Raw genomic sequence first — 23,807 nt, forward strand, 5'->3', positions numbered from 1 at the left:
TTGTACTTGCTCCTCATTCAGACATTAACCAAAAACTGGGATGGAGAAAAGTCCATAACGAAGGTAAAAAGTCTGGGTGTCATTCTGAAAATAGCAGCAACTTTGAGATAAAATTTTCTTACAAAACTTTAGGTTAGGAGCATACAGAAGACAAGTGCCCTTTAGTAACACTGCAAGCGGTAATATTTAGTATATCTGCAAAAGTAAATATACAAATGTAGAGAAATCCTCACCTTTTTGTATTTGTGTGGATACGTGCACCTTTCAATAGTTCCCTGGGAGGCTCCACGATTAACATTGCCTAATCGCTCTTCCAAGTGAATCAACTCCTGAAGTCAAGGGATAACCATGGTAAGAACTATGACGTATATCAGTAGCTAAATAGTTGTTCGTTTTATTCTATCCACAGAATGATATACCAGACACCACCATTAGTTCTCCCACTTATTCACTCTCAGACAATTTACCTGAGAGTGGCAGGATTACAATTAAATCTACGATGTGCAGGAAAAGTTGGGGCTTTCTGAATAAAGATACACAGCACTTTTTGTCGCTTTAAGAGATAGGAAAATATTGTTTTATGCCTAAAAACTGGCAACTGTTTTTATAATCTAGAAATGACTGGTTGGTATGTTCATAAATACTCGTGTGTCTAGTGAGGAAAATATAATTAAAATGCTATTCAAATATATTTGCTTTCTAACAGTCATTAAGGCTTGAAAGAGACAACAGATATACAGTGACTGATTTCTTATTCTCCAGCAATACAAATTTATTAGAACCATGAGCTCTCACTGAAGGTTTTTTTTTTTCCTCCCCAGTGGACTAGTTCATTAACTCTCTGCATCTGATACCATATTTACAGCTTCAGTTCCTGTACTACATGATAAATTGAGGACAGCACTGTCAAAGTTGCCAAGTTTCATTCTCATGAGGTGGATCTCAGTTGTTTAGAGGCACCAGTACCTTTCACCACTGTCTTGGAATGTATGACATCCTATTTATTGTAACAGCTAGATGTAGTGTCAGTTAATAGCCACCTAATGCTACCTTGTCCAGGAAAAAGGCACCTTTTATTGACTAACTTTTTTCAGTTACAATTCACTCACTTTTAGTATCCATTCTGCTCCTCGTCTGTGATAACAGCCAAAAGTCATTCTAAAAATTAAGGGCATTTTCTATACATTTATTTATTTTACATCCATATGCAGGGCTAATCCTGCAGCGTACCCTCCCCTCATTCCCTCAACACATTTTGGCATATATCTATGTTTATTCTATTACAAACCTCAAAATTGCCCCTGAAAGGGCCTCTGAACGATGTTCCATCCAATCCCGATGAAATGTAACGGATGTGAGGGTAGCCCGCCATGTCTGGAACCTATTCAAATAGCAGACGTAAGTTAAACCTATTCAGAACAGTTTCAGTATTTTACTGTTCATGTTGCAAAATAAAAGATCCTTTTGCTTTTATTGAAGTCACTCAGTCTCATCATTTATACTGCCCAACTTGAACTAGCACATACAAATCCAACTAATAAGTACTGAAACACCACAATGAGCTTCCTTATTTTAGTGCTCTCTAATGTAACCAGAAGCAAGAACCCTTATGGGAGACTAGATGCTCTTCTATTATGGTTCTCTCCACCTTCTGAATAATGTATCAAATACTTTAAACCTTGCCAATTCTCTCACAATCTCAACCTGATCTGTATAATAAACACTCAAATATTTTCGGACTTTGGTAAACCCAACACCTAAAACTGATGTATTAAATCACTATCAAACCTGCTGTAGCGTCTCAACCATTAAACTTTAGATATTACATAAGAATCAAGATAAACACTCACTCCATAACAATGGTCAATATTCTTATCTTATCCAAGCAACCTAATACATTTTTGAATACAGTTCTTAAAATTTACAAAGGCAAATCCAAGATATAACATCCAAAGTTTAGGTAAGCCTTTAAAATGCAACCCAAATAACCTAAATTGTAAGCTCCTTCGAGCAGGGATTATATGAATGTTTATACAGTGCCTAGCACACTGGGAGCCAATCCCAACTAGTCTCCTTAAGTACTACTGTACTATGTATGAGTAACAGTCCTGACCTTACTTTGAAAGCACATCCTTAACACTTTTTATAAAAACTGTTCTTGTCATGGCTTATCAAGAGGATAAAAATCGTTCATCTCACCTTAAAAGTGAGCAGCCAAGCTAAAATGAAAACTGAGTCAAGCCCCCAGAATGAGCAATATCTGCCTAAAGATCTTGAGGAGTAGTAAGCACAAAAATTATGTTTAACTTTATGGAGGAGAAAGCAGTATTTCCAAGAGTCAGCAAGCACCTTCCTGACTGCTGTAAGTAGTGGCTGGTAAGTCTTCAGCAAATCAGTAATGCAAGATGATACCATGGAGAATTTAAACTTTCACTTTTATGCTGAATACTTCCATGACCTTTTTGTTTTTATTAGCGGGAAGTACATTCAAGCAAGGTTTAACAAAGATTTCATTCGATCACTTCTGTTCAAACTTATAAAATATGTAATGTGACTAAGTGGAACTAATCAACGTCACCTTTAAGATAGTTTTGCCATGGACAATATGCCATGACAAATCGCTAAACCGCCTCTTTCTAGCCACAGTGATTCAAAAATATTTTGTTGTATGGACTGCATAAAGAAAAGCTTTATGGATACGTAGGGCCCTACCAAATTCACAGCCATGAAAAACGTGTCACGGACCATGAAATCTGGTCCCCCCCTGTGAAAACTGCTCTTTTGTGCACTTTTACTGCGTACTATACCAATTTCAGAGGGGAGATCAGATTTTCTCAAATTGGGGGTCCTGACCCAAAAGGGAATTGCAGGGGAGTTGCAAGGTTATTTTAGAAGGAATCGTGGTATTGCCACCCTTACTTCTGAGCTGCTTTCAGAGCTGTATGGCTGGGGAGCAGCAGCTGTTGCCTAGGCACCCAGCTTTCAAGGCAGCATCCCACCAGGAGCAGCGCAGAACTAAGGCTGGCAATACCATTCCATGCCACCCTTACTTCTGTGCTTCTGCCTTCAGAGCTGGGCGGCCGGAGAATGGCAGCTGCTGACTGAGGGCCCTGCTTTGCAGGCAGCAGCAGAGAAGTAAGGGTGGCAACACCACACCATGCCATCCCATCCTTACTTCTGTGCTGCTGCTGGTGGTGGCAGCTCTGCCTTCAGAGCTGGGCTCCTGGCCAGCAGCCACCACACTCCAGCTGCCCAGCTCTGAAGGCAACACAAAAGTAAGGGTAGCAGTACCGCAACCCACCCTGCAGTAACACCCTCCTCCCCTTCAACCATCCCACAACTTCTTTTTGGATCAGGACCCCCACAATTACAACACAGTGATTGGATTTAAATAGCTGAAATCAGGAAATTTATTATTTTTTAAATCCTATGTCCGTGAAATTGACCAAAATGGACCATGAATTTGGTAGGGATCTATGGATAGGACTGCCAATGGTAACTTTAAATGCTTTGGCAACAGCAACAATGATTTTATTTGTACCAGTTCACTTTGAGAATATATTTTTTGTTCAAATATTTAAGTGTGCTTATCAAGTAATGAGATAGGAGCTGTTGCCAATGTTAAAAAACACACACACTCATACTCGTACATGGTATACTGGAATATTTTCTATACATTGACAGGTGTCCCTGTGCCAGGCTTCCAGGGGAACATAGCATAGAAGGAGAGTTCTCTGTAAATATGCAACTGAACAGGAACCTCAGACTAGCAAATATTTCAAGACTAATATAAGGTAAAAAGTGCATGTCCCCATCCTCAATTCTTATTAACAAGGAGACTCAAAAGCCTAGAAGGTATGATTCTAGAGTGGATCCATCTACGGGTATGTCTACACTATGAAATTAGGTTGATTTTATAGAAGTCGATTTTTAGAAACTGATTTTATATAGTCGATTGTGTATGTCCACACTAAGCGCATTAAGTTGGCGGAGTGCGTCCTCACTACCGTGGCTAGCATTGACTTACAGACTGGTGCACTGTAAGTATCTATCCCACAGTTCCCGCAGTCTCCGCTGCCCATTGGAATACTGGGTTAAGCTCCCAATGCCTGATGGGGCAAAAACATTGTCGCGGGTGGTTTTGGGTACATGTCAGCAGGCCTCCCTCCCTTCGTGAAAACAATGGCAGACAATCGTTTCGCGCCTTTTTTCCTGGGTTACCTGTGCAGACGCCATACCACGGCAAGAATGGAGCCCGCTCAGCTCACTGTCATGGTACATCTTCTGAGTGCTGCTGGCAGACGTGATACTGCATTGCTACTAACAGCTGTCGTACGTCTCCTGGGTGCTCCTGGCAGACCTCAGTGAGGTCGACCAGGGGCGCCTGGACAGACATGGCTATCTTCCTCTTAGAGCACTGAATGGGAGCCAGAGACTCTAGATCATTCTTTTCTTTAAGTTTTGACTCATGGAGATTCAGTCCTGCCTGAATATCATGCGGGCTGGAGGCTTCTGCCTCAGGCTGCTCTCCCAGCCGCTAGCACCGTGCAGTCGCACCTACCCCAGCCTACCCCTTGCTCCCATGGCTCACGAAGCCTGGACAGTAGTAAGGAGCAGTTCAACTACAGGCTGAGCAAGAGCAGAATGGTGGTTGAATGTGCCTTTGGATGTTTAAAAGCTTGCTGGCGCTGTTTGGTGACTAGGTCAGACCTCAGTGCAACCAACATTCCCATTGTTATTGCTGCTTGCTGTATGCTCCATAATGTCTGTGAGAGTAAGGGGGAGACGTTTATGGAGGGGTGGGAGGTTGAGGCAAATCGCCTAGCGTCCGATTTTGAGCAGCCAGACACCAGGCGATTAGAAGAGCACAGCAAGGCGCACTGCGCATCAGAGAGGCTTTGAAAACTAGTTTCATGACTGGCCAGGCTTCGGTGTGACAGCTGTGTGTGTTTCTCCTTGATGCAAACCCGCCACCTTTGTTGATTTTAATTCCCTGTAAGCCACTCTCCCCCCTTCGAAATAAAGTAACTATTGTTTTGAAACCCATGCATTCTCTCTTTATTAATTAAAAAAAAAAAGATAACGGACAAGGTAGCCCAGGTGGGGTGGGGGAAGAGGGAAGGACAAGGCCACATTACTTATTGTAGCCACACTAAAAATCAAGTTGTTTGAATGACAACCTTCTGTTGCTTGGACCATCCTCTGGAGTGGAGTGGCTGGGTGCCCTGAGCCTTCCCGCCCTGCGTTCTTGGGCGTCTGGGTGAGGCGGCTATGGAACATGGGGAGGAGGGCAGGCGGTAAAACAATGGATGCAGGGGGTTCTGTGCTCTTGTTGGCTTTCCTGCAGCTCCAACAGATGCTTCATCATGTCCGTTTGCTCTCCCATTAGCCTCAGCATCGCATCCTGCCTCTGCTCTTCACGCTCACTTAATTCTTCCCTGGCCTCTACCACTGAATGCCTCCATGCATTAAGCTGTGCCCTATCTGTGCGGGAGGACCACATGAGCTCGGAAAACATGTCATCACGAGTGCTTTTTTTCGCCTTCTAATCTGCAATAACCTCAGGGACGGAGATGATGGGGGAGTGTAGAAACATTCTATGTTCAACGATTCTAGGGCAGGGGGGACTGGATGGTCACCTGTGCTGCTGAAAGAAAAGGAGTACTTGTGGCACCTTAGAGACTAACAGATTTATTTGAGCATAAGCTTTGTGAGCTGCAGATGCATTCAGTGGAAAATACAGTGGGGAGATTTATATACATAGAGAACATGGAACAATGGGTGTTACCATACACACTGTAACAAGAGTGATCACTTAAGGTGAGCTATTACCAGCAGGAGAGCGGGGGGGGGGGGGGGGAGAGGCGGGAGAAACCTTTTGTAGTGATAATCAAGGTGGGCCATTTTCAGCAGTTGACAAGAACGTCTGAGGAACAGTGGGGTTTGGGGGGAGGGAATAACCATGAGGAAATAATTTTACTTTCTGTAATGACCCATCCACTCCCAGTCTCTATTCAAGCCTAAGTTAATTGTATCCAGTTTGCAAATCAATTCCAATTCAGCAGTCTCTCGCTGGAGTCTGTTTCTGAAGGTTTTTTGTTGAAGAATTGCAACTTTTAGGTCTGTAATCGAGTGACCAAAGAGACTGACATGTTCTCCAATTGGTTTTTGAATGTTATACTTCTTGACGTCTGATTTGTGTCCATTGATTCTTTTACATAGAGACTGTCCAGTTTGGCCAACGTACATGGCAGAGGAGCACTGCTGGCACATGATGGCATATATCACGTTGGCAGATGTGCAGGTGAACGAGCCTCTGATAGGGTGGCTGATGTGATTAGGCCCTATGATGGTGTCCCCTGAATAGATATGTGGACACAGTTGGCAACGGGCTTTGTTGCAAGGATAGGTTCCTGGGTTAGTGGTTCTGTTGTGTGGTGTGTGGTTGCTGGTGAATACTTGCTTCAGGTTGGGGGGCTGTCTGTAGGCAAGGACTGGCCTGTCTCCCAAGATCTGTGAGAGTGATGGGTCGTCCTTCAGGATAGGTTGTAGATCCTTGATGATGCGTTGGAGAGGTTTTAGTTGAGGGCTGAAGGTGATGGCTAGTGGCATTCTGTTATTTTCTTTGTTGGGCCTGTCCTGTAGTAGGTGACTTCTGGGTACTCTTCTGGCTCTGTCAATCTGTTTCTTCACTTCAGCAGGTGGGTACTGTAGTTGTAAGAACGCTTGACAGAGATCTTGTCGGTGTTTGTCTCTGTCTGAGGGGTTGGAGCAAATGCAGTTGTATCGTAGGGTCTGGCTGTAGACAATGGATCATGTGGTGTGGTCTGGATGAAAGCTGGAGGCATGTCGGTAGGCATAGCGGTCAGTAGGCTTCCGGTATAGGGTGGTGTTTATGTGACCATAGCTTATTAACACCGTAGTGTCCAGGAAGTGGATCTCTTGTGTGGACTGGTCCAGGCTGAGGTTGATGGTGGGATGGAAATTGTTGAAATCATGGTGGAATTCCTCAAGGGCTTCTTTTCCATGGGTCCAGATGATGAAGATGTCATCAAAATAGCGCGAGTACGGGCATTAGGGGACGAGAGCTGAGAAAGCGTTGTTCTAAGTCCGCCATGAAAATGTTGGCATACTGTGGGGCCATGCGGGTACCCATAGCAGTGCCACTGATTTGAAGGTATACATTGTCCCCAAACGTGAAATAGTTATGGGTGAGGACAAAGTCACAAAGTTCAGCCAACAGGTTTGCCGTGACATTATCGGGGATACTGTTCCTGACGGCTTGTAGTCCATCTTTGTGTGGAATGTTGGTGTAGAGGGCTTCTACATCCATAGTGGCCAGGATGGTGTTTTCAGGAAGATCACTGATGGATTGTAGTTTCCTCAGGAAGTCAGTGGTGTTTCGAAGATATCTGGGAGTGCTGGTAGCATAGGGCCTGAGGAGGGAGTCTACATAGCCAGACAATCCTGCTGTCAGGGTGCCAATGCCTGAGATGGAGCGTCACGCTGACCAAACAGGAAATAAAGTTAAAAAGTACCCAGGGCTTTTCCTGTGTATCTGGCTAGTGCATTGGAGTTCAAAGTGCTGTCCAGAGCAGTCACAATGGAGCACTCTGGGGTAGCTCCCGGAGGCCAATACAGTCAATTTGCGTCCGCACTACTCCAAATTCGACCCAACAAGGTTGATTTTCGCACTACTCCCCTCGCCAGGGAGGAGTACAGAAGTCAATTTTAAGAGCCCTTTAAGTCAACGGAACGGGGTTGGTTGTGTGTATGCATCCATTTTAAAATCGATCGAACGTGACTAAATTCAACCTAACCCCGAAGTGTAGACTAGGGCTAAGTGTACGCCGCTAAACTGTTATGTAACATTCATGATGAATTGTTTACAAAGGTTACTTACCAGTAAATGTAACTCAGTATAATTGCCAGTATAAAGCTAAATTTGTTTGATGTGCATACATCTATCTGCAGAACTGATCCCTCCCTCCCTCAAAAAAAAGCAGCATCTGTTGGAGAACCACATATGTTTCCCTCACAGATCTGATAGTTTGAACATGACAATATAAAGAGTTTGGCTGTGACTTAAAAAGAGGGAGAGTTTGGGGGGAGGGATGTCTATGAGCAATTATTTGGATCAACAGTAGTTACTGGTAATCTCTGATCCATTAAAACTGGGTTATTCCTCTTCCTTTTACAAGTATGGAGGCTTTTTGGTGGTGTGTTTGTTTTTGTTTTTTTAAATAACCTCTCTAGCTTCCACTTGATGACATTACATTATGAGCTGTTCTGAGAGCCAATTGCTTCTCTAACTCCCTAGTGTCTTGTCTCCACTAAATGAAAAGAGGGAGGAGGGCAGGCCATAGCGGAGCCTCCTATCTTCCAGGCAGAAGCTCTTTCCATTGTCATTTTTAACTCCTCCTTCTCCCCCACCTTGGTGTCCCCTCGCCCCCACCTTGATGTCCCCTCCCAGATTTGAAACCTGGAATCTACAGCAAAATAATATTTGATGAGAAAACACAGCAGTGGAGTCCGTCCTGCTAAAGCAAGGGTGGAGATATGGGTGGGGGCGGCATGTTGCCTCACCCAAACCACATTTTTCCACTCCCCTCTGGACCCTGGACCCTTCAGCGCAGCCTCAGGGCACACAGCCCTATCCACTTGCCCTGCCTGACAGAGCCTGTGTGGAGAGCATAGGGGAAGGGTCTGGAAGACAGGGATTTGGGGGAGGGGGGGATGATGGAGAGCTGGGGTCAGGGGAGCAGCAGAGGAAAAGCTGGAGGGTTTCCTCCTCCCTTCCTCAGCTGGTGGCAATGGGAGGGGGGTTGCTATTTTGCAGTGGAGAGTATCGGGGACAACCCCCAGTACAATGAGCTCTCCATCTCAGTTGCTGGCAGTGGGATGTGGCTGTGCTGTTTTGCAATGGGAGGATCAGGGGACCCTACTCCCCCAGGCACGGACCTGTCCCCTTCCCATCTCCACTGTCCGTGCTTGGAGCCTCCTCCCTCAATTGCAGTCCACGCAGGGTGCCCTCCCCAGCCAGCCATCCCTGTCCCTTGCAGCCAGGCTTGCTCAGCCATTTTGCCAAATTGGGGGCTCCCAGGCCAAACCCAGGGTTCCCCTGCCCCATTCCCCCCAAGGATGGGGTTCCCTCTTCCCTCTCCATCATCTCCTGTTTTTATTTACTTATATATGTATGATTAATATTAGCATTCCACTATCTCTTCAAGGGGCAGGTCATAGATGGGGGCAGCAGCAAAAGAATCAGTTTATCAGGCAGGGTAGCCCAGTACATTGGGGGTTGGTCTGTCATTGCTGAGGTGGATAGTAGAGCTGGCTGGAAATTTGCAGATGAGAGTTTCACTGGAAAATGCCAATTCACTGAACTCAAGCTGTCTCATGAAAGTGAGTTTTACCTGGTGCGCTGCTGGTGATACCAGACTTCCATGGTCTGTACAGCTTTGGAGCCGCCCCATCATGCAGCATGGAAGCCCTAAAACCAGTTCAAGCTGGGGCTCAAGGGTTTCCCGGATTCCTGCTGCAGAGCCAAGAGGTCCTGGGACAGGTTTCCTGAACATCTGAATCTAAGTGTTAGGAGCTTTGTAACATATTGTGTCTACATCTAGCCCTTCTTACAGCACCTTTCCAATTCCTTAAGTGCAGAGACACCCACAGGAGACAAACAGAATGATATGTTGTTTCAGTTAATGTCTTATTTTAAAGATAGGCAGGAGTTCCCCATACTTTCTGTGCAAGTGTTTTTTCCTGTTAGCAATTAGACAGGCCAGGAGAGTTCGTAAATTTAGAGGGGCTTATCCAGCTGTAATCCTGTGTAATTTTTTCTTCTCCAGCTCAGGTGATTCTCAGGCCTTCAGGACAGTTTTCTGCCCCAAAAGTTAAATTGGTTCAAGTGAAAGCTATGTGTTCTAAGCCCTTGCACAACTAGGACAAATCAGTTGCACACTTTAAATATGGTTCAGACATTCAAATTGTTTATGAAAAAACTACTTGAAGAAAATTAAATTTATGATTAGACTGCTGACTAAAGGGGCATGAAGAGCATCCATATCCACTGTTTCCAGCTAGATATAATCAGGAGTTTGCCAGGCTTAAAAATTGTTCATAAAAGATCCCTCCTTCTGTGAAGGCTCACTCAATCAGGGAAGTGGTCATTAGATGGGAAAACAGCACAGTGCTTCTTCATTCAGGTAGTTTTGCCATATTGCTACCTGGACTTTAGTGATATAATAAGAATACACTGAATTAAAATAGATGTTTAGTCTGAAGAAGCTCTTAAAAATGAGATTGTCTTCCCTCTCTCAATTTGCCTTAATTAAAACCCCTTCATATGGTAGAGGGAGGAAGGAAGAACTAAAAAACAAAATAACTCCCCGACGCTGAAATAAGAGCTGTTTTTTCTTTTGATTCAGCTTTCCTGATTTCTAAGTTTCCCTTCCACTTGTGGAGATTTGTTTTACTGCTGCCTACTTCCCAGCTGTAATGGATCATAGAGTATCATGTGCCCATATGGGTCAAAAGTATAATTTACTTACCTACTAGTAATTTCCCCACCCTTTTCTGAAGTAGGCCCCTGGTGCTCTTTGAAACCCCTACCCAGGGAGACACCTAATTTGCATGTATTCTAGTTGGAAGGGAAATCTCAGTCCTTCCGTCACAGTTACATGGTGATCTGAGTTTTAGTCCCCCTTTTTGTCCTTCTTCAGAGCATTCCTCAGGCAATGCATAAAATGGTCTGAAAAAAAGTGAGGGGAGCAGCAGCTTTGGTAAGATAGTTCTTAAAGTGTGTTTTTCAGCAACCAGCTTGATTTTAAAAGAATAAATCTGCTGGGTCTGTGACCCCCCCACCTCACACCACTTTAATCACTGCCCTCAGGTGACAGGCCTGGTTTTCTTCACCTCTCTCAAGGGTGGAACCATGTGCTTCAACCACTCTGGGACTGGATCTCAGAGTCAATACAGAAGCTACCAATCTATTGAAGCTACAACACCCTAGAAGATGAAGCCAATGTCAGTTGCAGACTTGGTAGCAGAGAACCCTCAAAAGCCTGACACAATGGCCAAAAAAACTAATGGATTGAAGAGGTACGACAAAGACAATGGTTCTGAATACTTCTACAGCACAGAGGAAATTTCTAGAACAGAGTTTCTCAAACTGTGGTCCATGGATAGTTTCCTCTAAGGTGTGCGCCTGGGTGGCCGCACAAAAGAGAATGAAGGGCCACCCACCTAAGTAGTGGAGCTGCACAGGCGGGGCTCCACTAATTAGGTGCCTGGACCCTGGAGGAGGAGACGCACATGTAAGGTGAGATGGTGGCCTTGGGGGGAATAGGGGGAGGGGGCACTGGGGTGAGAAGAGGCGGTGGGGGGAATTTGGGACATGCAGGGCTGCGGCGGCCAGAGAAAGAGGTGACTTTCCCCAGCTCCAGGGCTGTGGCTGCCCAGGAGAGACAGCCCTCCTTCCCAGCCCCAACTCGGGAGCTGCTGCGGTGGGGGGAAGAGAGACCCTTTTCCTTCCCAGCTCCAGCTTGGGGGCTGCCATGGCAGGGTAGAGAAGGCACATCCATTGCATTAGAAAGGTAAGACTAATGATATTAAAATGAGTTGTGTACTATTATCTATAGAACAAAAAAACAATTATTATGTATTTTTTATATAGCGCTTTTATCCAAAGTGCTTTACAATAGTTAGCTAACCATACAAACAACATTTGGAAAGATCATTAAAGTGGTCCGCCAAGACCCTTGGCAATTTTCAAGTGTTCTGCAGAAAAAAAAGTTTGAGAACCACTGTTCTAGAACCTGAGCCGCTACATTGCCTACCCCTCTACCAGCAGATATGTTCTTCCATCTCTTATAAGGAGAGCCTCTGCAAAGCCTTATAGATCAAAGAGGCCTGGAAAGGGCATCTTTGCACCATCTGGGATAGTGAGGAGTCCAAACCCTGAATCCAGGTCTCCGATCTTACAAGCAGATGAACCCCAAGAGACAGTGCAAGTTCCACTGAGATTCAACAAAGAGGAAGAATCAGAAAAATAGGTGTAATAGGAGAGAGCAGAATCTGCCAAGAACTCCTGCTGCTGGCAGGGGGAGAAGAGTTACTAAACAGAGCATCAAGAACAGGAGTAGTTGTGGCACCTCAGAGACTAACAAATTTATTTGAGCATAAGCTTTCGTGGGCTACAGCCCACTTCATCAGATGCATTCAGTGGAAAATATAGTAGAAAGATTTTATATACACAGAGAACATGAAACAATGGGTGTTACCATACACACTATAACGAGAGTGATCAGTTTAGGTGAGCTATTACCAGCAGGAGAGAGGAAAAAAACAAAACAAAACAAAAACCCTTTTGTAGTAATAATCAAGATGGGCCACTTCCAGCAGTTGACAAGAACGTGTGAGGAACAGTAGGGAGGAAAAATAAACATGGGGAAATCGTTTTACTTTGTGGAATGACACATCCAATCCCGGTCTTTATTCAAGCCTAATTTAATGGTGTCCAGTTTGCAAATTAATTCCAATTCAGCAGTCTCTCACTGGAGTCTGTTTTTGAAGTTTTTTTGTTGTAATATTGAGACTTTTAGGTCTGTAATCGAGTGACCAAAGAGATTGAAGTGTTCTCCATTTGGTTTTTGGATGTTATAATTCTTGACGTCTGATTTGTGTCCATTTATTCTTTTACGTAGAGACTGTCCGGTTTGGCCAATGTACATGGCAGAGGGGCATTGCTGGCACATGATGGCATATATCACATTGGTAGATGTGCAGGTGAACGAGCCTCTGATAGTGTGGCTGATGAGATTAGGCCCTATGATGGTGTCCCCTGAATAGATATGTGGACACAGTTGGCAACGAGCTTTGTTGCAAAGATAGGTTCCTGGGTTAGTGTTTTTATTGTGTGGTTGCTGGTGAGTATTTGCTTCAGGTTGGGGGTCTGTCTAAGCATGAAAGCTTATGCTCAAATAAATTTGTTCATCTCTATGGTGCCACAAGTACTCCTGTTCTTTTTGCAGATACAGACTAACATGGCTGCTACTCTAAACAGAGCATCAGTAGTCACTAAGGCTATGTCTACACTGGCAATTGAACAACAAAATTTGTGTCTTTCAGAAGTGCTAAAAAAACCCAAACCCTGGAAGACAAAAGTTTTGCCATGACAAGTGCCAGTGCGAACAGAGCGTTGTTGGCAGGAGCACTCTCCTGCCGACAACGCAAATGCCACTCATTGGGGTAGAAGTATTTTATCGGCAGGAGAGCCAATGAACAGCAGCTACACTGCGCGACTTTTAGCGGCATGGCTATTGCGACACAGTCCTGTCGCTAAAAGCTGTGTAGTATAGACAGCCTAAAATGACCCTGTATCCCTCTCAATCAGTAAATGACCAGATAGATCCATGGTGTCTCCTATTACTCAGATCTGGAGAGTCTGAAGTTAGGGGTATGAGGTGGAGAGGAATGTAGGCTTCTGAAGCCAGCCTTCAGTCATATTGGCATCTCAAAGCTGCTCTGCACTTCTGCCTTAGGAACTTCAAAATAGAGTTTGGGTCAAACAGGTGCTTGGACTGGGGACATGAGAAACTGAATATGTAAGGCCAATTACAATAGAAAAGCCTTCAACTGGTTCTCAGCCTTTCCTTGATTTGCACGTAAGTGCATACAAATAGAGCAGACCCAGGGAAGGTCCCTGTCAAAGAGACTTGACCAAGATGTACAGAGATAAGCTGTCTTCCAAGAGGCACATATTCGAATCCTGACTGTTTCAATGCCATCAGGGCCTAACAGCTGGTGTGGAACTAACCAGGACTGCAGGTACTACTCAGAACGAGTTGTACACTAAACAAAACAGGTAAAAAGCTCCTCAAGGTAAATACAGAAGACCCAAACTTTGAGGTTCTTTATCACAGTAGATTAACAGAAACTGGGTGGGGTCAAGGCCACAGTGCATATATCCTCAAGTCTGAATGTTCAAATCCACTAGCAAGCATGCATGTGGTCCCAACAAAGACTGCTTTTAGAGAGAGTTTCTGCTTTCCATATAGAGCATACCTACATACCATATGTAGGGAATCTATATTCGTAATCCTTTAAGGAGAAACAAAGAAGTTGATTTCAGGCCAAAAATAAAAGATGTACTTTGAGGCAGTTCTTTTTGTGAAAATCAACCAGCTCTATTACACATTCACACCAGGTTGTCACCTACTGTAGCATAACATTAAGTGATTATGTTGGCAACTGCAGACTGATGAGGGAAAACAGCAATATCTTTCAAGAGTAGCAGAATTCCAAAAGCAACTTGATAGTTTCCATCAAGGCTGGAGTCCAAGGGAACGATCAGTGGCCTTCTAGCCCATTGCCATGCAGTGAGGCTTAGTGCATGTGAAAGTACAATCTTAAAACATATTATGACCAAACTACATAAACAGGGAGCTAAAATAGAGTTTTAAAAATCTACTCCCACAGCTTCTCTCTCTCATCCTCTTTTCTTCATGCTACATGCTAGTCATTCCCATATCAATACATTCCTGAGCCTGCTTTTATTTACATATTACAAATTAAGTACTTTATTTTAGCAGGGCCATTGCAAGTTTGAGCAAAGAAGAGTTTGATTCCGTAATCATAATTTCTGCTGTTTCCTGTAGAATCTTAGTGTTCTTATTTTTAAAAATAAGCTGGAACAAAGATGCATAAAGAACATGAATCTCATTCCCTTAGATGCCTGTATAGGTTACTGGACTATTACAGTAGACATCTGCATTAGGAATCTATGCACTGAAAGTAACTGAAGTTATTCATGTATGTTACCGATGATCTGGTATAAAAAAGGAGGAAGAAAATATAATTGTTTTGTCCTACTGAAGATCATTAACCTAATTTAAAAATCGTATGACAATTAGGATACGTATAGATCAGGAGTGGCCAAACGTGGCTTGTGAGCTGCATGCGTCTCTTTTACAGTTAAAGTGGAGCTCACAGAGCCCCCCAATTCTCTGCCTACCAGACCGGGGGGGGGGGGGGGGGGAACAGGGGGGAGCTCAGGGCTTCTGCCTTGCAGCACATTGGTGGGGTTAAGGGCTTCCACTCAGCCAGGAGTGGGGTCTTGGGACTTCAGCCCTGTGAGGTGTGCTACCAGGGCTTTGGGCTTCAGCAGGAGCAGGACTGAAGCCCCTACCCCCACACCACCCTGCTGCAAGGCTGAAGCCCCAAGCCCGGTCAGGCGCGCTCCGGCTCTTGAACTTCTGAAGATTGTCATATGCAGCTCGCAGGATCACTAAATATGGCCACCCCAGTATAAATGGCCCATGCAACACATATTAAAAACAAATAAAATTATATATATATATATTACACACACACTTACTTGAATAGACTGTGCAGTAACCAGTGCATTGCTGACCATATTAAAATATGGAATTATACCTACCACTCAAAAAATTAGGTTGCACTATTGACAGAGCTAGCCATCTGTTACTTTCATACATTCCAACAAGTAACTGGTTCACCTCACAGTATGCTAACTGAGCATCAATGCAATAGGAATCTTGATATGTCATCGAAGTACTGGAAGATTTTACCATGGTAGTTAATTAGCAAAGCCTTAAGCAACGTAAGAACAAGTTATAAAAGGGAAGAACTATTATTCCAAAAATTTGCAAGTTCTCTACTCAGCCCTAGTGATTTATAGCAAGGGTGCCTAGGATACCCACTTTTACATGATAAAAAAAAATCGAATCAATAAGTAAACAGATGTTTTAATTTAGCAAAACAAGGGAAATTTATGCTCCAACGTCAATATTTTTATCTCCCCATGCCACTGTTCTTATGCAACAGAAATTATGTGCTGTATCTCCATTTTAATGATGCTCCTTCATAAGAAATGGTTCACTTGACACCCAAAATTATCTTGAAATATTGTATAACCAAATGAAGAAGTTACTGACCTTGTGCAGTAACAATAGTTCTTCGAGAGGTGTCCCCCTATGGGTGCTCCCCTGTAGGTGTGTCTGTGTCCCTGCGCTGCTGATTGGAGAACTTTGGTAGCAATCTGTCCTGCCCATACATGCGCTGCTCCCCGCCTGCCACAAGGCTAACCAGCATGCACAGGCAATCCCTCCTCAATTCCTTCTCTACTGCAGAGTCAACTATTAGAACTCCGAAGTACAGAGGAGGTGGGTGGGTCGTGGAGCACCCATATGGACACACATCTCAAAGAACCATCGTTATTGCACAAGGTGAGTAAAACTTCTTTGAGTAGTGTCCCTATGGGTGCTCCACCGTAGGCGACTCCCAGGCAGTGCCCACCACTGGAGATTGGGACTTCAAAGAAGAGTCTGATATGGATGGTAGTACTGTGGCACTGAATTTGGGATCTGCAACAGAATCCCCCAGGATGACATTGTGTTCTGCAAAGGTGTGTGCAGAAGTCCAGGTAGCTGCTCTGCAGATTTTTGATATAGGGATACCCTTGGAGAAGGCAATGGATGAGGAGACTGACCTCGCAGAATGCATGCATACTGAAGATGGGGGTTTTGTGTTACACAATTGGTAACAGATTACTACAGTCCAAGACCCAGTTAGAGAGCCTCTGAGCTAAATCTCACCGTACCTTTTGACCTATCTTCAATGGAGAAGAAGAGTCTTGGAGACTTTCTGAAGGCTCTTGTCCTCTCCAAACAGAAGGCCAAGGCTCTCCTCATGTCGAGTGTATGAGGGGAATAGAGAAGGTTTGAGATAAAAGTCTGGAGGCTGAATAAGTTGATTTAAGTGAAATGCAGAAGACACCTTGGGAGTGAACTTTGGATTTGGTCTAAGTATGACCTCATCATGAAGAACACAATGAAAGGGGGATGCGCCATCAGAGTCGCTATTTCCCCAATCCTTCTGGCAGAGGTGCTGGCGATGAGGAACGCCTTCTTCATAAAAAGGTAAGTTAAGGAACAAGTGGCCAAGGGTTCAAATGGTAGCCTAGTCAGACCTTTTAATACTAGGTTGAAATCCTATTGAGGCATGGAAAGTCTGGGTTGTGGGAAGAAGTTTGCTATGCCTTAGAGAAACCTCTTTGTAGTCAGGTGGGAGAAGATTGAGTATCATTCTACATGCTAATGGAAGACTGCAAGTGCTGCTAGATGAACCTTCAGTGAACTGAGAGAGTCCTGAATTCCTGAGAGTCAACAGGATCACCAGTAGGATGGATGTATTAGGGATGACACCTTTGGGCTGGAACCAGATCTGGATTCTCTTCCATTTTTGTAGATAGGTATGGTGAGTAGTTCCTCTCCTACTGTGCAATAACACCTCCTGTACCTCCTCAGAGCAAGATGTCTCTATGTGCAGAAGCCAGACTTTGAGCCACAGAATCCACAGATTCAGATGGAGAGTGCATCTCTCATTCTGGGATAGAAGGTAAGGAGTGACTGGAAGAGTTATTGGTGGACACAGTGGCAGCTGTGACAGGTAAGGGTACCACATCTCTCCGAGCCAGGTAGGAGCAATCAGTATGATGTTTGCTCTCTCTTTTCACTTTCAACAAGACTTTCCATCTTAGAGGGAATGGGGGAAAGGCGTAAAGAATGTCCTGTCCCATTGAAGGAGGAGGGCGTCTCCCATGGAGCAGTACTGTGGACATTTCTTGCTGTGGTAATGAATAGGTCTACTACAGATGTCCCATATTGTCAGAATGTCATGGAGTACCATCAAATCTATCTCTCGTTAGTGATTGTGTGGGAGTGTGCAGCTGAGACTGTCCGCCGTCGTGCTGTATATTCCTGATAAGTATGCCGCTGATATTAAGATATTGTGGGAGATGCACCAGTTCCACAGTTTTGATGCTTCTACACATAGGGAATAAGACCTGGGGCCTCCCTGATCGTTTATGTAAGACATGGAGACCATATTGTTCATCATGACCCATACGTGCATGTTTTTGATCAGCTGGAGGAAATGAGTGCGCCCGTTTCTGATCGCTCCGAGTTTGAGCAGGTTGACGTGGAGGCATGTTTTAGCTGGAGATATTTGCCCTGTATTGTGCGACCATTGAGATGTACAGCCCCATCTCTGAGGGATGCATCGGTGGTCAGGAGTAGAGATGGGGAAGACTGAACAAACAGGATTGAACAAACAGATATTTACTGGGTCCTTCCACCAGTCCAAGAATTGCTTGACCCTGGTAGGCATCAATAGTCATTTATGTTGTCTCTGTTCGGCCTATAAACCAAACCAAACATGCCTGGAGGCATCTCATGTATAGTCTGCATAAGCAATAACTGATGTGCCCAAAGCTGTGTTCCACAAGAGCTGGAGGCAATGTTTAGCCAAAATTTGGGAGCTGGATTGTACTGTCTCTATCAATGAGGAGAGACTGAGAAATGTTTGATGTGGGAGGAGTGCTTCCGTCTGAATGGAGTCACGGTCGGCTCCTGTGAGAAGGTAGTCATCCAGATAAGGATAAATCATGATGTCTTGAGAGTATAAGTGGACCGCCAATACCAAGATGACCTTGGAGAATACTCTGGGGGCCGATGAGCGGCTGAAAGGGAGTACTCCATATGGTAGTGGTCTTGGCCTAGCGTGAACCTCAGGTAATGTCTGTGGCTCAGTTATGATCAAGATGTGAAAAATAAGCATCTTGGAGGTCCAGGGCTGAGAACCCGTCTTCTTTTTCTAATGCTGGAATGATCGTAGATAACATGACCATCTTGAACTTCTCTGCCTTGATAAACTTGTTGAGCATTCTGAGGTCCAGTATGGGTCTCCAACGCCCTTTTTTCTTCAGGAAGTAACAAGAGTAGAAGACTCTGCTCCTTAGATATACGGGCACTGGCTCTATGGCTCCTATGCTGAAGAGGTGGTTAATCTGCTGGTTTAGCAGGTGTTGTGAAAAGGATCCCTGAAGAGGATGGGGAAAGGGGTATGGGAAGGGGGAGGGTGGAGAAATGGATGCAGTGTTCATCTCGGATAATCTCCAACACCCATTTGTTGGCAGTTATCCATTCCCAGGTGCTGTGGAACAGGGTGAGACCATCTCCAAAGGGATGGGTGGGGTTTTCTAGCATGAGTGTTCTACAGCACCTCAACCAACGCGTCAAAACTGTCTCTTCAAGGTAGAGGACAGAGGAAGTTTGCTGAGTTCCCGACATCTTTCGTCTGGAGAACCTGGACTTCTTCCTCAGATTCATATGATCTCTGTGAATATTAACGTGGATAACTGAGATGAATATTGTGAGCAAGACTTGAATGGTGGCTGAGGGCTGTACTTTCTTTGGTACCCAGGTGTATAGATCCTGAGGGATTGAAGAATGGCCCTTGAACCTTTTAACGTGTGGAGGGAGGCATCAGTCTGTTCAGCAAATAATTTTGTCCCCTCAAAGGACAATGTTTGGACCTCCTGGGGGAAGCCAAAGAGATGAAACCACGAGGCCCATCTCATCACAATGGCAGTCTAAATAGAATGTGCCACTGTCAGCTGCATCAAGTGCAGACTGGAGAGACTTTTTGCCACCAGCTGGCCCTCATTAATTAAGGTTTTAAATTGGTCCTTGTGAGAATAGGGGAGTTGTTCAATAAAAGAACTAAACTTCACATAGTTCTGATACTCATATTTAGCCCACAAGGCTTGATCGTTCGCCACTCTGAATTGAAGGGTAGCTGAGGAGGAGGCCTTCCTGCCAAACAAGTCCAGGTGCTTCCAGTCCCGGTCATAAGTGGTGGACTTAAAGTGGTGTTGGTGGCATTTAGAGTTAACTGTGTCCACAATGATCGAACTGGGAGTCAGGTGCGAGAACAGGAATTCCATGTCCTTTCTGGCACATATTTCTTGTCCGCCCTCTTACAAGTTGGTAGGACGGACGTGGGGGCCTGCCATATCGTGTCAGCAGGGTCCAGTAGATCCTCATTAATAGGGAGGGCCACTCTGGAGGAGGTGGAGGAATGTAGAATGTCCACCAGCTTATGACATGACTCAGACACCTCTTGTAAAGGTATATGGAGTGCCTCTGCCACCCCCTGTCCCCAGTCCTGGAACAGTTTAAAGTCGTCCTCCATCGATGGCAGAGGGAGCATCACTGTCTCATCTGGTGACGATGACGAGAAAGGGGCTGAAGAAGTGACTTCCTCCTCAACTTTGGCCTCTGGTTCCTCCCTTCCCTGGTCGGGGAGTTGAGGCCCTCGAGACAGCGGCTGAAGGAGGGTACTTCCTTGGCTTCTGATAGGCCATACTAGTAATGATGGAGGCCTGTTGCCTTTGGACCTGCCAGTACAGCCACTGTGATGGTAAGGGGACCGGTGGTTGCCACCTCGGTTGCCCAAACCAGGGAGGCTGTGCGTCAGAGGGTTGGTATGCCCAGTGTCCAGAGTGAAACTGGGCTCCATACGGTGGGCAAGAAGAGCATTGGGAAGCTAGGTCCTCTTGGTCAATTTCTGACTCTGATGACAAAAAGGGTGGTGCATGGCAGGAGGTCATTGGTGAGCCAAGGGCTCTGGGTGAACTTGGTACCAGGGCCCCGGTACTGAGCAGAGAAGAAACTGGTGTCAGACACCGAAAAATTCATTGTGCACTGGAAATCTGTTGGTGCAGAGGGCATTGCTACTGGTGGAGCCTGTCGGTGCCAAGAGGCTTGTACTGACAGTTGGAAACACAGACCTGATAGCAAGCTCTGTTGGTGCCTGGCGTATCATCAGCGGTTACAATGTTGACGACCGTACCAGTCTTCCCTGGGGTGGATCTTCTATGTTTCTCACACCCCTGCGGTACCGATACTTCTTTGCCTGTGCCCACTGGGTCTTTAGGCATTCCGACCTGCCCTCTCGGTTCGATACCATGCGTGCCCTGGGTACCAGATTTAGATGGCTTCAGTGCCATCGGTACCAATGATACTGGACAAGCCAGGGATCTTTTCAGCTCAATTGGGGCTTACTGTGGGAACTCACAGACCTTTTCTTAGAGGCCTTACCTGAGTGGCTCGCAGGCATGTCTCTGAGCTCATCCCCCTTTGAAGTGGGCAGATACAGTGTTGGCTCCCATCGGGACTTCAGAGGCTGAAGGACTGACTCCATAAGTAGGAGTTTGAGCATCAGTTCTCTGTCCTTCCTAGATCTGGGCTTCAGTTGCTGGCACAAGTCCAAAAAGTGACTCAGTTGCAAAGAATCTATCCCAGTCACTGATGAAGTCCTGCAAGCTGGGCATACCCTTATCCAGGAGTGTCCCCCCATCAGGGGGTCCACAGAAGACAATTTTTTTTAAGGCAACGACCAAAATAAAATGTAAATGAAGCAAAGAAAGTAGTCTTGTGGCAGGCGGGGAGCAGTGCATGTGCAGGCGGGATGGATTGCTACCGAAGTTCTCCAATTAGCAGAACAGTGGAGCACCCATAGGGACACTACTCGAAGAAGAACTAAGATTTAACTCCTACTGTGCTGCAAGATAAACTATAAAATAAGCATCAATACAATTCTCACATGCTGCTTAGAAAGTTAAGCACTGTGACACCAGTTACAGTAAGATCTGAACTTTTAAATCAGATGCAGAGGGTCAATGCATTATTATGCAAGAGACAATTTCATTCAGATGTCTTCCATTTACAAGGCTGAAGTTAGAAATGTTACTGTCCTAAATGTATTTTATTCAATTAATGCAAGTCTGTTCTAGCTTCCCATTTAGTATCAATACATAAAACAATGGAATAGATTTTTCTGCATTTGTTCAGTTGAACCACTATTATTTGTAAAATTCTATACATATCCAATTAAAATGTAACAAACCTTGTACAAAAGAGGATAAATTCTTTAAGAAGTCACAGGTAATGATTAACTACCATATGAGTTTCCACAAATTATCTCCTTACCATTAAAGGAAGAGCCCCTATTTGTAAGTGATGAAGTCGAGGAGGTGCATGGTAGTGTGCCAAATGAGGGTGCAATGGGCCTGGCGGATATGTAGCTGCAGCCACTCCAGCTTCAATTCCCAGTTCCCTGTCACATAAGCAAAATTAAACGTTTTAGTCTAGTTACTTTTTGCCCTCTAGCTACATCTCTACGGTTTTGGAAATTTATATCATGGCATCTAAAACACACGCTCAAAGGACATTTTAAATAAAAGATTAATTACTTTAAAATAAATATTTTCCATTTAATCAGTTCTGTAATCCCATCATTGGTTCAAATAACGTGTTTGTGACTTAACATCTGGTTCAAAAATTAAAGACAAAAAAAAAATCAGTAAAAATAAAATTAACAAATACCAGTACAGACTTAACTTAGAAATCATGTGTTATGCACAACTACTCTATTACTGATTTGAAATCCTGTGTTTTCATACAATAAGTCCTCTGCAGTTCACCATTCCATTAATCACTGTAGTTACAGGAAGTTGCCCAATGGATCTGAGATATTATCTTAGATCTAGATAGTAAAGTTCTAGAATTTTCAGAGCTATCTAGCCACTGTAAACCACAGGTTACTAGGAGTGGAACAACACAACAGAAAAACTAATTACAAAGTTACAGGTTTAGTAGTTTATGAGTAGACCAAGCTCAGGAGTAAAAGTTCAGTTAAAATCTCCTCTTACTACATATCAGATGCAAAAGTTTTTTAAATAAAAATTCAGTCACAGATAAGAGGAAAGGTAAATTAGCTTACAGTTCAAAAGGTCTGAACTTTTAACTTCAAAAAATGTTTTGTATAAATTCCTTTTTTTGCCAATACACAAGAGTTTTGAACTCCTTTTATTTGCAATAACTGGTACCAAAACAGTTCAACTGTATAAGCATTGTTAAGAAATGGTAGATATTTGCTGGCATTTGTAAAAGCAAACTGGAAAAAAGTTTAAATTGGCTAGTAGCAAACAAAATGGCACTTTATAGAGAGAGCCATGTTAACACATTTTAGCCTGCACATGCACTTGGCAGTTTGTTAAATTAAATCAAAACATTATCAACGTATTCTCAGGATGAAAGGTCATATAGCAAATGCCAATAAATGGGCACCTACCAACTCATATGACACTAACGAGGAATTAAGAGTACTGACCAGGCAGACCTCTCTGGAGCTTGTCGAGGATGTGAGGACATTGTCTGAGGCACGTGGATATGGTGCCCATGACCATAGTTGGGATGCATTCTGTGAGGATGTGGAGGAGGCCGTTCATGTGCACGTCTAAGAGTTCGAATACAAGACAGCACGAGTTAAAACTATAATGATTCAACCTTTATCTGGCAGGCATGACTACAGAAAAATACTAAGTCTTCAACATGAGGTTAACCATTTTTGCCAAAGTAAAATTCAGTTTCATCATTATATGTCAAGATCCAGAGACATTCACAACTGAAAAGTCATCCATATCTTAATCTGCAGCTTCCTGGTAGATTAAGGTACTTAGGTATTCACATGAAGCAATACTTCTGTTTTCTAGGTTAAAAGGCAGCAATTTCTCTTAATAGATAATACAGAGTTCATTTTCTCTTAGTCCACATGATAGGAGTACAGTTTCTCCATGCAACAGGTGAACAAGGAGCATCTGAAGTTTTTGTATAATGTACTCTAAGGAACAGTTGGTTGTAACCCATCAGCTGATACTTCCAAAGGAGTCATGGAAAATTTTTAAAACTTTAAAAGCTTGGAAGCATATAATTCTATAAGGGAAGTAGTAGCTATAAGTTTACTCTTTGCTTAATTTTTCTGTCAGTTTAGAAACTTGTGTTTCCCAAAAGCAGAACATGGGGTGGATGGCTTCATGTCCAAACAACCACGTGTAGCGTTCTCTTGCCAGATGGTGCTTTTTGCAGGTGGCTTAGCTA

At 44.1% G+C, this 23,807-nt stretch overlaps 1 protein-coding gene across 6 annotated transcripts in view; it reads right to left on the reverse strand.

The window, feature by feature from the left end:
- The window catches only part of RNF111 (ring finger protein 111), a 92,170-nt gene that overhangs the window by 10,660 nt on the left and 57,703 nt on the right, over positions 1-23,807 (reverse strand). For 4 of the 6 annotated variants that reach the window (XM_074966236.1, XM_074966235.1, XM_074966240.1 and 1 more), the window contains 4 exons: positions 23,041-23,166; positions 21,858-21,984; positions 1,289-1,381; positions 234-329 (listed from right to left, as the gene is read on the reverse strand). In XM_074966236.1, coding sequence (XP_074822337.1) covers positions 234-329; positions 1,289-1,381; positions 21,858-21,984; positions 23,041-23,166 — 442 coding nt within the window. The remainder of the gene's footprint in view (positions 1-233; positions 330-1,288; positions 1,382-21,857; positions 21,985-23,040; positions 23,167-23,807) is intronic. The other 2 variants (XM_074966238.1, XM_074966237.1) reach the window with 1 other exon arrangement.

This window comes from Natator depressus, chromosome 10 (assembly GCF_965152275.1).
Source record: "Natator depressus isolate rNatDep1 chromosome 10, rNatDep2.hap1, whole genome shotgun sequence".
In the NCBI taxonomy this organism is placed as follows: Eukaryota; Metazoa; Chordata; order Testudines; family Cheloniidae; genus Natator; species Natator depressus.